General features: G+C 42.3%; 1 protein-coding gene across 5 annotated transcripts; it reads right to left on the bottom strand.

The window, feature by feature from the left end:
• Window positions 1-1,478: 1,478 nt before the first annotated feature.
• On the bottom strand, window positions 1,479-20,860 carry MDH1B (malate dehydrogenase 1B). 5 transcript variants are annotated; one of them, XM_035133802.3, is made up of 14 exons: window positions 20,671-20,860; window positions 19,283-19,395; window positions 17,669-17,803; window positions 15,795-15,937; window positions 13,635-14,137; window positions 11,603-11,744; window positions 9,481-9,644; window positions 9,020-9,159; window positions 7,980-8,031; window positions 7,068-7,124; window positions 5,897-5,962; window positions 5,524-5,586; window positions 3,476-3,565; window positions 1,479-2,171 (listed from the first exon to the last, which is right to left on the bottom strand). In XM_035133802.3, the coding sequence occupies exons 1-14, from the start codon at window positions 20,690-20,692 to the stop codon at window positions 2,155-2,157; spliced, it is 1,707 nt and encodes a 568-aa protein (XP_034989693.2). In that variant the 5' UTR covers window positions 20,693-20,860; the 3' UTR covers window positions 1,479-2,154. The 5 variants fall into 5 exon arrangements, with proteins under 5 accessions (XP_034989693.2, XP_088532032.1, XP_060138070.1 ...); XM_088675906.1 differs by having other exon boundaries at window positions 17,634-17,803; window positions 20,671-20,850; XM_060282087.2 differs by lacking the exon at window positions 20,671-20,860 and having other exon boundaries at window positions 19,283-19,539.
• Window positions 20,861-20,871: the final 11 nt, after the last annotated feature.

Genomic DNA, 20,871 nt, shown 5'->3' with positions numbered 1-20,871 from the left:
CTTTACCTCTGTGGTTGTCATCTACACAAGGCCTGCAGGGGGTTCAAGGAAGACAAAACAGTCTGTCCCCCATTATGAACTGACACCCCAGAGTTGGGGATAAGTGCAAGCCCTTGAAATAATTGGGAGTTTTCACTACTTTTACAGCGAAAACGCCCAGCTTCCTTGCAACGGTTCTCCCCTCACAGCAACAAAACCCCGAAGGGTTCTCAATTAATAATAGAGATTCTGAATAATTGAAAACGGGCAGCGTCTTTGAACTGTGTCTCTGAAGGCCATTACGCACAGGTCTGCCCCCTTTCTCTGTCTTTCTGGAAAGTGAGATTTGAGTATCTCCGGGTAGCTGAGAAACATGATGCTGCTATAGAGACCGAGAAGCAAGAGAGGAGCCGTTATCAGTAACACAGGAAGAAAAACATGAAAGGGCAGTGAGCTACTGTCCTTGCGTCAAATTCACAACCCCCCCCCTAAAGCAATAAAGAATTTATTAAAAGCCGGAGAGATTATTTTAAGGACATAAAACGAACTTTTACAACTCTTAAGATGAGTGGCTTCGAAAGTTTCAATGTAATGAAACAAGCTCTGGAACAATTGGGTTTCCTTATGAAGGAACTTACAAAAATGGGTGCTTTTGGAATCCGATCCACCATAATCACAGTTTTAGGCATTTCATCATACAGTGGCACCTCTACTTACAAATTTAATGCGTTCCGAACACACATTTGTAAGTCGAAAAAAATTGTAAGTTGAATCCCATAGGAATGCATTGGGAGAAAAAATTCGTAAGTAGAAGCAACCCTATCTAAAAATTCGTAAGTAGAAAAAATCCTATCTAAACCGCATTCAAGATGGCGGACGGAGCTTCATTCGTAAGTAGAAACATTCGTAAGTAGACGTACCACTGTATATATTTTTTGATGAATATTAAATATAGGTACAAGCGTCATAGTCCAACAACTACCCCACACTGGCTTTAGCTATTTCTGTGTATACTTCTGGAAGACCAAATCAAAAGACCAATACAAAAGATTTCTTTATTACAGTAATTAATTATGTTGCTCTTGTAGCAGCACAAAATCCTGATTCTAATTCCCTCTAATGATGAAGTGGTTGACTGTTGACAGGGCTGAAGCCAAGACAGGGTTACTGAAAAACATTAGGATGCTTGGAGAAACCTTGAGGTATGCAGAAGCCCAAATCATAGTTTTTTTCAGTGCTTGTCTGCTGCACTTTTCATTCTCACAAACCCCTTGGTGCTTTAGTTTATGTGGAACCAATACAGCCAAGTTCAGTGTTTTTGCACCTCCTTGGATGCCCACCTCACCCCACTCAAATGATCCCCTCCAAGAAAGCTCCACTCCACAAAGATTTACCCGGTGATCTGCACTTTCTTTTGCTTATAACATATCCAAAATACTTCCTTATTTCAAAAACAGTAGCATACCTGGGTTGTTCCAATGGAAATAAATATCAAAGCCTTATTAAGATTTCATCTTTATTAGAACGCACTAAAACGTCACAAAGCGGCGAGCAAGTTTTCTCAGTTCTCCAGAACTACATCTTCTTGAGACTGGTTGTTGAGAAAAACACAACAAGGAGGTGAGGGAGGAAAGCTGGCTGTGAAGGAAAAACCCCAGAGTCAGCAGTCTTTAAAGCACCTAGAGGGTGCTAAGAAGCCTTGAGTCGATTAGACAGTTGAGCGTGCAAAACAGATTTCAGGTTGCTCCAAAGGGTTAATCTTGCTCCTCCATCAAGTGTAGTAAGAAGGCAGAAGGGTGTATCATCCAAATTTCGCTATGGATTTGAACATCATCCTCTACAAATTTTAATATAAGTGTTTTGAATTTCTAGTGCATTTTTCCAGCCCACAAAATGATTTTCAAGATGATATCGCTGCATTTAAATGGAGCTAAACTGGTTTGATCCAAATACTCCAACAAAAATGTGCCATGTTTGTTTAGTATGCACATGGAAGACAAAACACGCTTAAGTTTTTACACAGTTACTTAATTCATTACATTCAGAAAGAAGAATTAACGTTTTCCTGTTGTTGAGCAACAGAAGCTAATGCATCCAGGGATTTTCTCAGAGGCAGCTGAATTAAGCAGCAGTGAATTCTGAACTTAATTCTCAATTGCTCAAGTTGGCATCTGCTTAAGACAAATCAGGAGCTGCAGAATAAAAACAAATAAATAGAAGGAAGCATTTTAGTTTCTTTCTGCTTTTGCTTTTCCAAATAGGACAGTCATGGAGACTGCCTAAAGAATGGCTATCCATTATTATTATTATTATTATTATTATTATTATTATTATTATTATTATTATATTTATACTCTGCCCATCTGGCTGGGTTTCCCCCACCACTCTGGGAGGCTTCCAACAAATACCAAAATACATTAAAATATCACAGATTAAAGAGCTGCCTTTAGGTGTTTTCTAAATGTCAGGTAGTTGTTTATCTCCTTGACCTCCGATGGAAGGGCGTTCCACAGGGCGGGCGCCACTACTGAGAAGGCCCTCTGCCTGGTTCCCTGTAACTTGGCTTCTCACAAAATAAAAAAATTCCTTCAGTAGCACCTTAAAGACCAACTAAGTTTTTATTTTGGTATGAGCTTTCGTGTGCATGCACACTTCTTCAGATACACTTGAAACAGAAGAGTCAGACCCTTATGTATATACAGAGGGTGGTGGTGGTGGGGAATGGGTGATGGGCTGATGGGAGTGGTAAACCTGTAGATGGCTGTTAACGACTGCTGATGACTGCAATTGGTCCTGCGGGAAAAAGCAAGGGCTGAGGCTTTCTTTAGCGCCTCAGCCCTTGCTTTTCCCCCGCAGGACCAACTGCAGTCATCAGCAGTCGTTTATAAAACTGCATTTTATAAAACTGCATCTGTATAATTTCAGAGAACGATAGAAAGTTCTAGGCATCTTCTCTTCCTTATCTATTTTCTTTTAATTTTTATGTTTAAAAATGCCTGATACTTGATGTTCATTTCTGTGTATACTGTTTGTTCTTTGTTCTTTCAAGCTTTAATAAAAAAAATTTGGGGGGGGGAGAAAGTTCTATGCATACTGTTACACAATCTTATTGCACCTGTTTTCTTTGCCTATACCTGAAATGCCTAAGGAGTCAATTAATTTATGTTATGACTGAAGCAAACACTTTACTGTGAAAAGCAATTCTGCTATTGTTAATGTAAGCCAGAAAGTAATGCAGATTTGAGAAGATGCCATGCATCAACAAATACCACAACAGTTTTAAAAATGAGGCCTACTACCAACAAATAGAAAGATTTTTTTACATTACTTTTTTGAGTTACGAGTCCCAACTGGAAGAAATACCTGGTTTCACAATTCAAATATAAGGTTTATAAATAGTTGGACCTTACCCCTGTATGCTTGCTAAAACGATACTGCTGTTTTATCATCTGAAGGAGTAGATTTTTTTATTTATTTTTAAGCAGCTTGGGCCTACCATCTACAGGATCTTCTGCATTTTCGCCAGTGGATTCTTCGATGTTTTCTTCTTCAGGATTCTTTGGCTCACCAGGAGAACCTTCAGCCTCTGATGCAGAAAGAATTGTTAATTTTACATTTCATACATTTCAAACATTCTTCTTTTTATAATCTGTTAGCATATTCTGACCTACTTATCACAAGAAGCTAGGAACACAAAAAAGGGGCTTTATACCGAGTCAGACAATTTGTCCATCTAGTTCACCATCTTCTGCACTGATGGGCTCCAAAGTCTCCCCCAGACCTAACTAAAGATGTGAGGGACTGAACTTGCAAAAGAGATGCAAAAGAGATGTCCCACCAGTGAACTATGGCCCTCACCCTCCCTTAAGAAAAGCATGGAGGATCGCCACTTGGGCTGTACCATCAGAGCTGTGCTCATCAGAATGCCTTTCGGGGATACGAGAATGGAAGACATTGAATAATACTGACATGCTAGCCTGGAAGGGTTCGACAAGAGATACGGTTGGCATGCTTCTCTAGGTTATGAGAAGGGCAAGGTATAGAAAGGCTTCCTAAACCGAGGCCAATGGGCAGGATCCAGAAACTCTCTTTTGGGAGGAGGAAGTGCACTCACAAAGGCTTGTGTGCACATACTAGTAGTGCTTCAGTTCTGACTTTTTAAAGTTGCTTCTGATGCTGCCTTGCGAAACAGTCCAACCTGAATTCCAAAACTGGTGCTGCTAGGAAAAGATAGCAGCCAATGGCACAAAACAAACTCGCAGCCAACCATCTTTAATTGTGTATCTCAATTGTGGATGTTTATATTTTAATGTTTGTGTAACTGGTTTTTATCTTTGTAACTGAAAGCCTATTTTCACAATCAGTGGTATATAAAATTAAATTAAATTATTAAAAAATTTTTAAAAAAGCTTTGGGAATAGCATTGCTGGTAATTAAGCAAGGACACGCAAGAGACTAAGGTTGCCAGCTTTTCAGCTTTTCAAATTCCCTGAGTAAAATACTCTCTCTCTTCTCTAGTTTACACACACATGCTTGTCATTTGATAACTGCAAATCAAATAGTGACTTGAATGTGTGAATGAGGAATCAGAGGTAGAAGCACCTTGGGGGGAGTGATTTTCAGACAAAAAACAATTCGTGGGAAAGTTGCTTCTTTTCATCTGCCCATTTTCTGTCCTGGCTTGAAGTATGCCTGAACAGATTTGGGTTGTTGTTGTCAGATTTTTTTTAAACTTGGGAGGAAAAGAAATTAGGGCTGGGCTAGAAGTATCCAGAAAATAGCTTTTCTTAGCCAGTTTTGGAAAACTTCCCCTACCCAATCTCTTCCCAAACTATTGGAGAATTGCAGTCCTCCCATGGGATAAATATGGCAAAATGGTCTCTCCAGTTTTGCCACTTGTTAATTCTGGATGAAACTGTGGATCCAGTTTTGATCTTGTTGAATATTATTACAGTGTCACTGAAGGTAGAGGTCTTCCTCTCTTAGCCCACTGCTTCCTTCATCAACGTATACGGACAGAAGCATTGCATTCAACACTGAGTCAAAATCTGAAAGGAGAGAATTTTCTGAGGGAAAAGCGTTGAAGAATTTCACCTCCCTCTCCGAGAAAATTTGATGACTCTTCTCCCGCCTTCAGTTTCACCACTGACAAATGGTGTAGTTTGGGAAGGCTATTTTAGCTCAGTCCTAAACACACACACACATTTCCATTCTTAATGAAATCAGCCCTGAGTGCTCACTGGAAGGACAGATCGTGAAGCTGAGGCTCCAATACTTTGGCCACCTCATGAGAAGAGAAGAATCCTTGGAAAAGACCCTGATGTTGGGAAAGATGGAGGGCACTAGGAGAAGAGGACGACAGAGGAAGAGATGGTTGGACAGTGTTCTTGAAGCTACCAACATCAGTTTGACCAAACTGCGGGAGGCTGTGGAAGACAGGAGTGCCTGGCGTGCTCTGGTCCATGGGGTCACAAAGAGTCGGACACGACTAAACGACTAAACAACAACAAACACGCACGCACATACTTGCAGTTTAAGATTTACCTTCAGCAGTTTCTTCGGTGATTTCTTCGGCGATTCCTTGGCCACTGGGTGATGGTCCAAGTCCTAAAAGAAACCGGATTAAAGAACAGACCTGTGAGCTTTTGCAGTGAGGATAGCAGTGGCACAGAAACAGCCATCAGTCCTACTGTGTGTGCTGTTTCCCCCTTGTCTCTGTGAAGCATGCAGGGCTGGAGCTGATCCCTTCTGAAGGAGAGAATTTTCTGACGGAAAAGCATTGGAGAATTTCACCCCCCTTTCCTAGAAAATCTGATGTCTCTTTGCCTGCCCTCCAGCTTCACCACTGACAAAGGGCATAGTTTGGGGAGGCTGTTTTAGCTCGGTCCTAAACACACTACACAGTTTTAAGATTTACCTTCAGCAGTAGTTTCTCCATCTTTTTCTTCGGTGATCCCTTGGCTAGTGGGTGAAAGTCCAAGTCCTAAAATAAACCAGATTAAAGAACAGACCTGAGAACTTTTTCAATGAGAAAAGCAGTGGCCCAGCCATCAGTGCCAGCTTGTGTGCTATTTCCCCCTTGTCTCTGTGAAGCAGGTAGGGCTGGAGCTCATCCCCTCTGACGTTTTCCCAGACCCATTACATTTTTCCTAGAGTCTATCTCAGGGCTCAGCAAATTTTTCAGGGGGCCAGTCCACTGTCCCTCAGAGCTTGTGGGGGGGTCGGACTATATTTTTTTTGGGGGGGGGGGAATGAACAATTTCCTATGCCCCGCAAATAACCCAGAGATGCATTTTAAATAAAAGCACACATTCTACTCATGTAAAAACACACTGATTCCCGAACCATCCGCGGGCCGGATTTAGAAGGTGATTGGGCTGGATCTGGCCCCCGGGCCTTAGTTAGTCACCTATTCACCCAGCCCTCTAGGTGATGAGTAGGGCAACACAGGCAGTAACAATTGCTCTGCCTTAACTATCAAGAATAAGATAACACTTTCTTGCAGTAGTACAAAAACCTGCTATGTTCTTTAGTTGCCTGTATGATGCAATGACACATTCACCAGGAAACAGCCCGTTTAATTGCCCAACTCAACCTGGAATTAACTAGCACAACCTGGAATTAACTTGCCTCTTCTATTTCATGCCCTTTTCCCCTACACATGCAGGCTAATGTGATTACTAAGACTCAGGATGGGTTTCTCAAAAACCTGTCAGAAGCAAGTCAAAATCCATATCTTGCTGTCTCGTCTAGTTTTTCATTACATACGGAGTGACTGGGTCACAGGCCTTGGGTCACAGAATAGGTCCTTAATTTGCATTTACAAAAAAATTCTCTAAGTCTTTTTTTTGTTGTTGACAAACTCAATGGCAGATTTCGGAAGGTAAGGCAAAAGATTGAACGATTCTGAAGATAACCAAATGTAGATCCCCCCCCCCCAAAAAAACACTCATGGTATCTAAGCTTGGGCCGTCACCTGGAGAGCTGGATAATGATTTTGCAAATAAAAGGCAAGGTAAATCTATGTTTTCTAGTCACTTCTCCAGGCAGCAATAAAATAATATATTTAAAATATTTTGTTGAGTTACCCTCCTCCTCAGCTTGGAGGCTTTCCTCTTCATCTGCTAGATGTGGCACAGGGCTGACTGTAAGAAACAATATCCACATAATGAGATTAACTATATCAACGAAATGCACTTTGCCAAGCTAAAGTAAAATGTTAATAACAATGGGGATGTTGTGGTTGGTTCTACAGCAAAAAAAAAAGGTGATATATAAAATCCCAAGAGAGGCTTCAGTTGAGAACTTACAGGAATTTAATCAGGTGCTATAAGTTATTCATCGTCGTTTGAACTTTAAGGCTGCAATCCTATGCCCTCTTTCCTGGGAGTAAGCCTTGTTCAACTCAGCAGGATTTACTTCTAAATCAGACCTATATAACATGGAGCCCCTTCAGTGCACCTAGCATTTTGGATCCTGTGCTATATAGTCCTTCAAATATTCCACAAAGTGCTCCTGAATGCCAATCAAAGGCCGGGATCCAAGGGGCTGCATACGCAAGGATTTTGTGCTAGGTCTGGGTTTTTGTTTTGGTCTTCAAACAGCTAGCCTCCAGCTCATTTCACAAATTATTTTTGAAACCTTCCTCAGTTTCAAAAGGAGTTTGTCATGTGATGTGGGTGGATGGGCTGGTTTTTGAGGGAAAAGTCAGTCAAATCTCCTTGGGCTCCCCAGCCTAGTTTCTTTGGATTCTGGCCCAGACAACTATTTCTTAAGATGAAACAGTCTCATATTGTTTTTGGACATTATAACTTGCAGAATTATAAAAGCAACTCAGATTGTATGATCATCGCTCAAGTAATCGGGGATTCCAAAGGTCTAGTAATAGGCATGTTCAGTTTAAAAATCTCACCACTGAGAGCATCCGATTTTAAATCTGGCCTTCATATTCACTGTGTTTTATCTATTACAGAAAGCACTCACATCCTGCTGATTTTTACCTTTTCTCTCTGGATACAATTCTGTTACTTCACCTAATGCAACTTGCTTTTCCTGCATAGGGAAACAAGAAATTTATTACGCAACAATTATTACCCCAATAAAGTGCAATTTTTGATTGGCATTTATTTGCCAATACTACCAGTTTGAGCCACAAAGATAATCAGCCCCCCCCAAAAAAAAATTAGAGTGGTGTTTTAAAGTAGCATCTTTCATCTCAATAATCTAAATGCTGAATACTGGGCGGGGGCGGGGGCGGTACACAGACACAACACAATAACTGATGAAACAATAATACTATGACCTCAGGGTGATCTTAATTACAGTATTTCCCCAAAGGTTTGATCCTAAACACACTTAACAATTTCCACTGAAAGTGATGGGTCAGGGTTTATTTATGGGTTATGTTTGTGCCTTTTTTATTTGTGCAAATCTTCTATGAATGACTGACAACTCAGATTTCACACCTGGGCAAATCCGTGATCTTAACATTTATTTTGGAGCTTGGAGAATCAAGGAACATTCAGGCATAGGCAACCTTTGGCTCCCAGATGTTTTGGAACTACAACTCCCATGATCCCTGACCACTGGCCCTGTTAGCTAGGGATCATGGGAATCGTAGTTCCAAAACATCTGGGAGCCAAAGGTTGCCTATGCCTGGGGGAAGAACTGTGAGTTACTGCTTCTCCTTTGCCCCAATTATACAGATATAGGATTTTTTGTTTGTTTCCTGTCTGGAAAACAATCACGAACTGGCCAAGTAAATGGGTACAAATCTAGGAAGTACTAGGCAGCCTTTCAGTGCTAAATGAAATTTGCCTTAACTGCACTCTTTAAATTTAAACTAGTAACAACGTATTGTTTGCAGTAGCAAGTGCCGCTCTCTAAGGATCAATTTAGATGCTGAATCCGAATGGAAATCAGACCACCATATGTGGAGTAAATCTAACATGAAGGGAGTCTCTTGTTTGGAATGTGTCCATACCTAGAAGGAAGATTTATGAAAACAATCGTACAGAACATGAAAGCAGCATGAGGTTACCCGAATCAGATCATAGGTTATATTCTGAAGATATTCTTGGTTTTTCTCACTGATTTGTAGATCTGTGGAGACCTTCCAGCTTCCATTCTGGAAAATTACAGGCATGGAGTAGACAATTCCCTCAGGAATCCCAAACTGACCTAAGGAATAGAAACAGTCCCTCCAAAGTGTATTTTATTCACAGATAACAACACACCCACACATTTGCCATTAAAACTGCGAATTACATACATAGACCATATCTCAATATTCTGCCCCATTGATTTCAGTGGAAGAGATTTAAGTGGGCATGAAATTCTGCTACTGAAATCAATGGTACTTTGCTTAAACTTTGGCTGTATCGTACGCAAAGATTTTAATTCGGATAGAAAAACACAAGCCTTCCTCATGGCCTCTGGTGGAAATGGAGCAGTGCGACAGAGAAGCGCTTGATGATTGTTTGACTAAAGAGCAACATTTACCTTCACTGAGTACTCCCAGGGAGACCAGCTCTCCTGGAGGGGAGTCCAGATACCAGTACCTCAGCACAGTAAAAATGGCATGTGCTGGTGCAATGCCTACGCAATGAATTTCCCAGGAACTCAACGAACTCATCGCAGTCAGAAACTCTGCTCGTAGCCATTCACTGTCAAATGAGAAAGGAGAGCTTTCCTTAAACACAAAGGAAACTACAGTAAAAGACTACGTTCCAAACCATTTTTAAGCACGCCGCTCCTCATCAAGAGGCTCAAGTCTCAGACCCCCAAAGAATAGAAATAGAAATACTTTATTGTCACTGTACCACTTGTTTACAGTGAGATTAAATCACACCCCCCCCCAATCTCTCGGTCCTTGTTACACTCTGTGTGCTGTCGTGCGACCACCAACCCCGAATGTCAGCTGCAATGTTGCTGTCTTCCATTCAGCAGCCTCACAGCCCATAGGTAGAAACTGTTCTCAACACGTCTTTATAAATTGAAGCGAAGCTTAATTCAAAAGTACAAGTCTATGTACTATGCAAATAATAGACAGTGGTCCGGATAATGACACTGCTTCGACGTAGTCTTCCTCAGTGTTCAACTCAGCAATATATACAGCCATAGGCTTATGACCACTGCACGTCGAAACAATGTCATTATCCGGATCACTGTCTATTATTTGCATCAACAGATATCGCCAAACATTTCAATAAATTGTGTCACTGGATGAATTTTATTTTGATACTACACAGACTGTACTTTTGAATTATGCTTCGCTGCAATTTAGAAAGACATACATTTATGCCCTTATCATTCATCGGTCCACGTGTTGCCTCTTTTGTCTCAGAACTGGGAAATGAGACAGCCACCTCCTCTCCCTTCTGTTTCCCTTCGAGTGCTATTATCTGCTCCCCTGCTTGCAGGAAGCAGCGGAGCTGCCGGGGGGGAGAAGAGGGTGGACCACAGGAGGAGGGGTAAAATGTTGGAGAAGGTGTGGCTGCTTCATCGTCCAACTCATTGGCAGGTTTGAAGGTGACGGGGGAGCCTGCAGGGTAGCTGTGTGATGGAAACTCTGATGAAGAGCACTCGAAAACAAAAACAAAACAGGAGCTCTCAAATATAGATATACTTCAGGATGAAATCTAGAAACAGCATTTAACGAATTTAATAAATAATAGTAATATTACTACAGTAATTTAGGTGGGAAAATGTGTTTCAGATCCTTACATGGTATGACTCTAACAGAGCACTGGAGCTATTGTTGCTTATGACCCTTGCCACAACTAGACCATTTATTTCTTAATTAAATACTGTGACCTTAATAACTTTAAAGCACCAAATCAGGTACAGTGGTACCTCTACTTACGAATTCAATGTGTTCCAAACGCACATTTGTAAGTAGAAAAAAATTGTAAGTCGAATCCCATAGAAATGCATTGGGAGAAAAAAATCGTAAGTAGAAAAAATCTTATCTAAAAATTCGTAAGTAGAAAAAACCCTATCTAAACCGCATCCAAGATGGCGGACGGAGCTCCATTCGTAAGTAGAAACATTCGTAAGTAGAGTTATTCGTAAGTAGAGGTACCACTGTATTAGATAATGATGCTGCTCCTTATGTAACATTCCATAGAGACTCAAAAGTGCATTAGAGAAGCTTTGATTTGTAGCAGAGCTCTCTCTGTTGGTGGAAGTAAAGATCAGGAGAGAAGCTTAATTTAGAATATTCTGTTTCACACTTCCTGTGCTTTTCACTTGGAAAGTGCATTTGGAAAATGGAAGCACTGGCATTCTTGTGCCTTTCTGGGCTCAATTTGGGAATTTTGTCCTGAGAACTGAGTCCTGAAAAGAACAATGCTTCTGCTTCTTAGCACATGGATACTTTTTTTTTTCCATTTTTCAAGTCTTTGAGTTGGATGCTCTCAGTTGTTTAAGATTTTTCAAACACCATCACAATGCCCCAAAGCACTGTAGAGTAGACTTTGGGGTTGTAAAATGCAATAGACTATGGAAGAGGCAAAGGTCTTGGGCCGATGTGTAAAGTGCAAACACCACTTCAGACTCTGGGAAGGGATGGCATAAAAGCAAGGTTTTTTTAAAAAAAATAAAAAGTATCACAAAAAAATACCGATCAAACAGGACATCCATCAAATAACGGAAAAAGCTTGGTGGGCCCCAGATGGCGCTGTCATATCTATAGAGCTGTGTTTTACTCAGATCGATGAAGCTGCTCCCACTGATATTACCCCAGACTATGAGATTTTTTATTCCTGTTGAAGACAACAATCGAAAGATGCATAAGCATAACAGGTAAGAACGGAAGGGAAAACCCCACTGGAACAGAACAAAGGTTCTGCAGGATGCATGTACCCGTATATTCCGACGTACAAGACGACTGGGCGTATAAGACGACCCCTAACTTTTCCAGTTAAAATATAGAGCAGGGGTCCCCAAACTTACCCAGCTTCGGGCCGGTGCCCACAGTGCGGCGGGTCAGAGGGCGGGGGAGTGCGCACCCATGCGCATGCGCACACACTCTTACAGGTGCGGTGGCGCGCTTCTGGGTCGGAAAAAAGCACCGAAAATTGTTTGTGTGCATGGGCCTCCCCCGACCCGGAAGTGCACCGGAAATGACGTTTGCGCTATTTCCGGTGCACTTCCAGGTCGGGAGAGGCCCATACGCACAAATGATTTTTGGCATTTTTTCCCGACCCGGAAGCGCAACGCCGTGCCGGTAAGAGTGGGTGGTGGCAGCGGGCGGCGGGGGTCGTCGCGGTCCAGATAAAAGAGGCCTTCAGGCCATATGCGGCCCATGGGCCTTAGTCTGGGGACCCCTGATATAGAGTTTGGGATATACTCAACGTATAAGAAATACGACCTGGCATATAAGACGACCCCCGACTTTTGAGAAGATTTTCCTGGGTTAAAAAGTAGTTTTATATGCAGGAATATACAGTAGTTCAGCATCCTGTTTTCCACAGTGGTCAGTCAAATGTCTCTGGGAAGCCCACGCGAAGCAGGCCATGAGGGCAAAAGCCATTTCCTGGTGTTGCTCCCTCAAGCAGATTGGCTCTAATCCAGAGGCTCCACATAGCCATTGCTTTTGGGAGCCACTGATCATGGTAACCGTTCGCATGGCACAGTTAACTGCCTCTTGTTCCCAAGGAGTACTTTCAAAAGACATGTCTTTTGCTGTGTCCCATGAGGCAAGAAACTGCCTAAGGTCCTTAACTAAGGCCTGGTGAGGTTCACCATAGTAGAACCGCAGACCTTTTAGAGAGTCTGTAAATTATGGGCAAGATTCAATTAGATTAGTTTCACCAGTGAAGGATATCCACAAGCTCTATGGCTCAGGGGGGTTCAGGAGAACCTCAGAATGGCGCACAAAAGTCAGAGAGTGGGGATTGTTCCATCTGGCAAGCTGAGAAGCTTGTGTTGATGGAACACTTGCCACAGCACTACGTTGAATTCCTCCCTGTGTTTCCCCCCTCTCCCACTGCACCCTAGCTTTGATTATCTGAGTCAAACTGAGAAATCTTCTAGCATGGACCAATGTTATGATCAGCCTATTGGCTAGCCTGCATGCACACAAAGGGTTTGCAGAGATACAATCTCAGAGGCAATCTCACACACCAGTACTGCAGAATTGCCTTTCCCTAAAAGTGCATCAGAGCCTGAGCTTCCTTCAGAGAAAGTTCAAGTCCTCCCATTTCAGTAGTGATTTTGGATTGAACAGGGGTCAGCAAACTTTTTCAGCAGGGGGCTGGCCCACTGTCCCTTCGACCTTGTGGGGGACCGGACTATATTTTTTTGGGGGGGGGGGGATGAATGAATTCCTATGCCCTGCAAATAATCCAGAGATGCATTTTAAATAAAAGCACACATTCTACTCATGTAAAAACACACAGATTCCTGGACCGTCCCTGGGCAGGATTTAGAAGGTGACTGGGCCTGATCCAGCCCTTGGGCCTTAGTTTGCCTACCCATGGTCTAAAATATTTTAAACCTTGGTTATTTTTGTGGGTTTTAGTATGGATGTGTGCTTCTATGTTATTTTCATTTTTTCATTTGCTTCACATAATTTGCCCTGAGGCAAGACAACGTGACAATCCAAAATAACTAAATAAACATTAGTCAATCTGCAATCATTTGTTACATACCTGCTGGATGCATTCCCATTTTTCTTGCCATCATGGCCTTGGCTTCATTTTCCAAGAGCAGGGATACAGTGACAATATTCTGAGGGTTGATGGATGGAGCATGTGTAATAAGCATCAATGCCTTAAGGTTGACAAAGGTTTTCCCCATCACAACAACTCTGACATTACTTTTGGCATTCTTCTCTATCAGAGGACCATATATTTCACATTGATTGATAACTTGCTGGATGCATTCTTCAAAAGATGGGATTGCCTCTTGAAGGATGTCATCAAGCAAAATGATGACTTCAGCTTCGAGAAAAGTCTTGTCGTCCAGTTCAGTGTACAAAGTGACACCACGAAGGACAGGGGATGCCAAGTCCTGAGCCTCCATAACGATAGCTTCAAGAAGTTCTTCGCAGCCCTTTCTGTCAAGCAAGTGGAGGCTGATCTCAGTTTCCATTCCAAATATTTCCCCATTGATTAACAAAGGGATCAGATGATAGCAGATACTAGCTGATGCTCTGTTAAGACAAGAAAAATAGTTAGCAGTGAACAAAAAACACTGGTTTTATGCAGAGGAGAGCTATTCCCCCCACCCCACCCCCAAAATCTTTTTATTCCATTGGTTTCCATGGTCCTCAGTACAGTAATCAACTCTTAGTGCTTGTATTAGAAGAAATGAACAATGATACCTTGCCATGGAATCTAATGACATTATCTTCTAACAGCAGGCATTGCAGCTAAGTTATTTTTAAGCTACGTGGTTACAGACTACATTAATGTAACTGCGTAAGTGTTTGATTTTTCTAAACTATAACCTACTTAGTTTTTGTAACTTTTTTTATTAAAACAACAACAACTTAACACTGAAGACGTAACAATCACATAGGCTGGTAGACTACTGAGATTGAGGTTCCCACAACAACAGTCATTCCAAAGCAATTCTGCAGTGAGAATGCAGGGAAAGCTGCTTAATAACATTAACGTACTAGGTCAGGGGAGAGAGAAGTTGTGGCTGCTGAACAGCCAAATCTAAAGGCCTGCTGGACTTGTGCAAGCCAAGTGTGGGGCAGTTGGGACGGTGGTTGTGCCATTTTCTCTCCTCTCTCCTTTCCGTTGCTTGCTGTTTGCTTCTTTATGTAAATATTTAACAATCACGCATTCATAGAAAATATAGCAAGGCAGTGTGCAACATAAACTTTCCTTCCACAGTGGGAAAAATCAGTATTCCAGATCCTGGGCTGGTGCACTTTCCCCAACCTCAATTCGGGGGCGGGGGGGGGGGGAGAGATGGACACAAGGTCTTTGGATCCAGTGGACCCCAAGCCTCCTCTGGTCTGCCACTGGCACACACCCCTTTTGCTGTTACTGCATTAGCTGAGATTTCCATTCCCACAGCAGGAAAGCTCATGAGGGGAGGCCTTCTTTGTCTCCCAAGGATCTCCCACTCTGTGGGTGGAAGGGGAGATCGGCTGTACCCTATGGCTGTACCCTATAGGACTGCTTTTCAGTAAGTCAAAACTAAAACCAGAAAGAAAGTAGAGATTAAGGAAGTTTGAGGGGGGGACACACATAAAAAGCCAGAATGGATAAAAGTGGAATGAAGTAATTACTTATCCCAGTATATGGCAAAGTTAGTGTTATCCCATAAGCCCAATAATTCTTCCCAAACATGCCATGAGCTCCTCACTGCTGCTTGAATGTCCAGAACTATCTTTATATTCTAATTTTAAAATATTGATGCATGTAGACATTACACCTTTTAAAAAAACCAAAAACCTAGCTGTAAATAGACCAATAAATTTATCAGATGCTTTCGATCAATGCCATGCTTAGTTGATTAAGTATTAGTATAAGGGTGATTTTTTTAAAAGCAACCACTATTTTATTTATACATATAAATCTCACTTCCCAAACTTTGGGGATGTTGAGATCTTTGATGAAATGCAAGGTGCCCTGCAGTTGGGAAATAAAAAATGGGAATTAGGGTCTGCACTGTAAGTGCTCACATATACAAATGTGGATCTTTGTGTTACAAGCAAAGAGTGTGTTCAGTCATGCACAGGTTTCGGATTCTGCTAATATTCCAGGTTCCCTGACAGCTGCATTGTTTAAAAAGAAAAGGATTGGACTGAAGTTTTTGAGACTCCCTGTGCAGTTTATTTTCATCTTTCCCACCTATTTATCCAAATGTGCAATGGATTTATAAGGCCTTTAAGTTCTTCCTCCTCCTGGTCAATCACTATGTGAGTCTGCAAGTTCTCCTTGGCTATTGTGAGCATCTCTTCAGTCATCATGTCGGATGTGATGTCATAGTATTGCTGAAGATTAAAAAGAGTCATCAGCAGACATCCAAATATGGCTCAGACATTATCACCATTTAATCAAAAATCTGAAGAACAAAACCTTTAAAAAAATAGTAGTGTGTTTGAAGGGGGGGGGGAGGAACCAAGGGACAGAATAGGGAAATCCTGCATTAAGTTCCATCTGTGATGGATGCTCCGAGTATGTTAGTAGAAGAGAAATAATAATTTATTATCATCAAATCATCGGTGCTGGAAAGATCTTCAAAGTAATCTAGTCCAAACTCCTCCTGAAGCAAGTAACCCACTACAGTACTACAGCAACCATCCATCCTCTACTATCAAACAACTTGTCCCATCAGGAAGTTCTTTCTAATGTTTAGTCTAAATACTTTTCGGGTTATTTGGTTTGGTTCCTATCCTCTGGAGCAGGCATCCCTAAACTGCGGCCCTCCAGGTGTTTTGGCCTACAACTCCCATGATCCCTAGCTAACAGGACCAGTGGTCAGGGATGATGGGAATTGTATTCTCAAAACATCTGGAAGGCTGAAGTTTGGGGATGCCTGCTTTGGAGCAACAAAAACAAAAAACAAATGTGATTTATCATTAGGGTGACAGTCCTTCAAATATTATTATTATTATTATTAACAACAACAACAACAACAACAACAACAACAACTTATTATTTATACCCCGCCCATCTGGCTGGGTTTCCCCAGCCAATCGTGGTGGCTTCCAACAAAATAATAAAATACAATAGACCGTCAAACATTGAAAGCTTCCCTAAACAGGGCTGCCTTCAGATGTCTTCTAAAAGTCTGATAGTTGTTTTTCTCTTTGACATCTGGTGGGAGGGCGTTCCACAGGGCAGGTGCCACTACCGAGAAGGCCCTCTGCTTGGTTCCCTGTAACTTCTCTCAGCGAGGGAACTGCTGGACGGCCCTCGGCACTGGACCTCATTGTTGAAAATGGCTACTATTTTGCTTCGCCGTAATCTTTTTTTCAGGTTAAGCACAGCCAATTCCTACAACCTTTCCTCACAGGACTTGATCTCAGTATTTATTGTCATATAAGCGCCTCACAATTGTTGCCCTCCTCTAGACATGCTTCAGTTTGTTGAGATCCTTCCTAAATTATACTATGTGGGTTCTGATCAAAGCAGAATACAGCAGTACCATTATCATCACCATGGCCAGTCCATTGCAGTAGCAGTATTCTTTAGATTTAAATAACCCAGGCCATAGGCAATCCCTACCTTTAGGAATACTTTCCTGATAATCAAATTAAGCCCGAACTCATTCCTCCTTGCCCTTTCCCAATGGCCTCAGTAATCAAATCGTCTCTCTAATTATGATAGGTTTTCCAAGCTCCTTATGACATGGATAGGGAAACTTGTGCCTGTCCCTGGATGTTGTTGGACTACATCTCCCACCATTCCTAACCACAGGATATGCTGCTTAGGGCTGAAGGAAGTTGGAAGTCCAACACCATTAAAAGGTCTTATGGTCTTTGAGTGTGATTCTAGTGTGGTTACAAAGAAATATAAGTTCGCATTTACAGTACTATCTCTCTCACAAGCATTCTTCGGGTTGTAGTATTTTGTTGGGAGATGGGATATTATTTTGTTGTTGTTGTTTAGTCGTTTAGTCATGTCCGACTCTTCGTGACCCCATGGACCATAGCACGGATATTATTTAGCCAACTGAATACTCACTAAACGTAGAGACAAGAAGAGAAGAAGATGCAGACCTGGGCATGTTCAAGGAAATCATTGAATCCTCCCAGAAGAAGTCCCTTTCCTCCACGGTCCAACAATTCCCTCCAAATAATTGGAGAGCGCTTATGTTTCCATCCATTCTGTTCACAGATCTCCTGCAGCCACTTCTAGAAGCAAAATCCCCGAAAGCAAGCATGAAAAGTATTGTAAACGTGTTAAATCCAGAAAAAGCTTTCAAGGCAATACTGAAACAGTAATTTCCCAAGATGATGTGCCCAAACACTTTCCCTTCATATTTTATAACAGGCTCATACATTTTGTACCTGTGCATCTAATGCTAATTTGAATGTACATACATTAATAAGGCATTTATGGATTAGTTGAAAGCAAGTGCATTGAACTGGATGCTGCAGTGAGAAAAAAAATGCAGACCGATGTCTGCTTGAATGTATGAAAGGACCAATGTGGACCAGTATTGCTTCAGGAAATTTTAAGAAAGCTTTAGCCAACACTCTTTTTGGAAAGCAGCATGCTAGTCAAATATACAGATGTATCCACTAGTGGGCAGGATTTCAAACGCTTCAACCAAGAGCCTCCTTCAGCACCCACTTCTTACCCAGGCTGTAATTTTTCAATAGAAAGAAGACAAAAGAAATAGAAATATATCCCAATAAGGGTCAACAGAGGCACTGTGCCCATATTCTCTATAAGTCAGTGCTTGTCCATTTATATACTTCCATCTAAGGAGCCTATGTGAACTAGAGAAATACCAGGCCATTACAGGTTTGCCCACATCACATCACATATTTATTTTAAAACAAGCATAGGCAAACTCCGGCCCTCCAGATGTTTTGGGACTACAATTCCCATCATCCTTGACCACCGGTCCTGTTAGCGAGGGATGATGGGAATTGTAGATCCAAAACATCTGGAGGACGAGAGTTTGCCTATGCCTGATTTAAAATATTTGTACCCCACCTTCCCTGATAAAAAGGTCAAGATGAACATCATTTACAAAAACATAATCATACTCAGTGGGAAGGATCCAGAGAGCCTTGCACAGCATAGCAGCTCACCCCAGCCTTCCCTTCCTGCAAGTCTGCCCATTAGGTCACCTGAAAAGTTGGTTCTGAACAGGGCCTGCCCAGGAGATTTTGCTGCCCAAGGCAGAGCAGCAACAAATGATGTCCCCTGCACACCACCCAAAATGCATAGTATTTAAGGCTGGCAAAGTTATTTTGGTAATTGAGGCAGAAAATCTAACAAGCACTGTCTTCCTAATAATAATTTTTTAAACTAACGTTTGCTGCCCTTTAATGAGACCCCGAATCAACTGCCCGACATGGCTGCCTCACTATCCCTAAAATAATATAATAATAATAATAATAATAATAATAATAATAATAATTTATTTGTACCCTGCCCATCTGGCTGAGTCTCCCCAGCCACTCTGGACGGCTCCCAATTGAATATTAAAACAATACAGCATTAAATATTAAAAACTTCCCTAAACAGGGCTGCCTTCAGATGTCTTTTAAAAGTAGGATAGCTGCTTATTTCCTTGACATCTGCTGGAAGGGCGTTCCACAGGACCAGCCCTGCGAGGAGCCATTACTGCACTAGTGAACCGCATGAATATATTTTACCTCCCAGTTGTCTGGATGCTGAGTAATCTTGTGCACCCTGAAGTGAGGCAGATTTTTCTGCAAATAATCAGCAAGGAGTTCTGCCTTAGCATAATAGGGGCAATCCGCCTTCCCTGGAAAGTAAGCAAGCAAGCAAATATTCATAAGCTCATGAAGTCAAAGAAGTGAACGCTTATTGCAAAGGAGGGTGATAACCGGGGCAGAGCAACAGTGCATTACTTCCCCAAGCACGACTTCCATGCACCCCGCTCTGTATGTTTCTACTGAGTCAACTCCTGGAATTTCCTGCCATAAGATGTAGTGAGGGCCAGATGAAAAGGAGCTTGGGCAAATTAGTCAAAGGCTGATTAGGTGATCAGGGCCTGCTAGCCACAATGGCTGTGTTCTCCCTCCACTGTTGGAGGCAACCAGTATGCCTCTGAGCACTGGCTGCTAGGGAATTGCAAGCAGGAAAGGATCTTGGGTCCTGCTTGCAGGCTTCCCCAGAGGCATCTGGTGGGCAGGATATTGGCCTAGACAGAAATATGGCCAGATCTTTGTGGCTTTATGTCCCCTTCACAGATCCTACGGGGCTCCTGCTCCATCCTAATGAATGAACAAATAAACATTAGCAGGCGCTCTCAGATGTGTCCAGGTGTACAAAACGAAAATTAGTCACAGTATCATTAATGACAGAGAGGCGATCACCGTACTATAGTTTTAATTCAATTAAGGTTTAATTGTTTCTTATTTGTTGTTGTTTCCCTGCCCCTGACACATGTTTTTAGCTGTTCTTATTTTTATCTGTAAGTTGCCTTGAGCTCCTGCCAGAGAAAGGTGGAGTATATCTATATCTATATCTATATCTATATCTATATATATCCATCCATCCATCCGCCTTAGCATAATAGGGGCAATCTGCCGTTCCTGGAAAGTAAATAGGCAGCAAGTATTCATAAGCTTGTGAAGTCAAAGGAGTGAATATACAGTATATATTCACAAGCTTATGAATACTTGCTGCCTATTTACTTTCCAGGAACGGCAGATTGCCCCTTTTATATATACTGTATATATGCACCCACCCAATAATAATAATAATAACCAATCGTTCTAAGAAAAACACAATCATATATTAACTGGGTTGATCTGCTTCCTAACACAGAGGGGGGTGCCTTGGACGCCCAGGTGAGGGAAGCAGCCTCCTCTTTATTTATTCCTGCCTGATGGAACTGCTTCGACTCGCCCGGCAATATCATTCCCCATCCCAGAACGACTGCCGGGAGTGGGGCATTCTGTGCATGCTCAGGGGGCGCGAGCCAGCCCAGCCCTACGAAACCTGGGCAGGACGTTGTGTGTGAGAGAGAGAGAGGGGAGGGAGAGACTCCATGACGGAGCCGCCGCCGCCTCACCTGCAAGCACGAATTTGGCCATCCCCCCCCAAACACACCCACACACCAAAAAAACAAAAACCCAGGTGTGTGTTTTCGCGCGTGCGACTCGGGAGCTAGGCCGGAAGAGAGCGGGGAGGTTGCCTGGCAACCAGGCACGCGCGGCCTGACCGAGCCGGAAGACGCTATTTTGTCTGCTCCGGGCACCCGTACGTTCGAGGG

The sequence above is a fragment of the Zootoca vivipara genome, chromosome 1, assembly GCF_965207765.1.
Source record: "Zootoca vivipara chromosome 1, rZooViv2.hap1.1, whole genome shotgun sequence".
NCBI classification, from domain to species: Eukaryota; Metazoa; Chordata; class Lepidosauria; order Squamata; family Lacertidae; genus Zootoca; species Zootoca vivipara.
The sequence above is the reverse complement of the archived record's forward strand: the minus strand, read 5'-3'. Positions and strand labels throughout refer to the sequence as shown.

Bases quoted from the DNA above. Each gene is read 5' to 3' on its own strand.
- MDH1B (XM_060282087.2), bottom strand. From the start codon at position 19,426: ATGAATATTTGCTTGCTTGCTTACTTTCCAGGGAAGGCGGATTGCCCC. The intron at 14,138-15,794 runs GTGGGAAAGATG...TTGTCTTAACAG, and splicing joins TTGCACATTTGGATAAATAG to AGCATCAGCTAGTATCTGCT. The intron at 11,745-13,634 runs GTATGTAACAAA...TGTCTTCAACAG, and splicing joins AATGGGAATGCATCCAGCAG to GAATAAAAAATCTCATAGTC.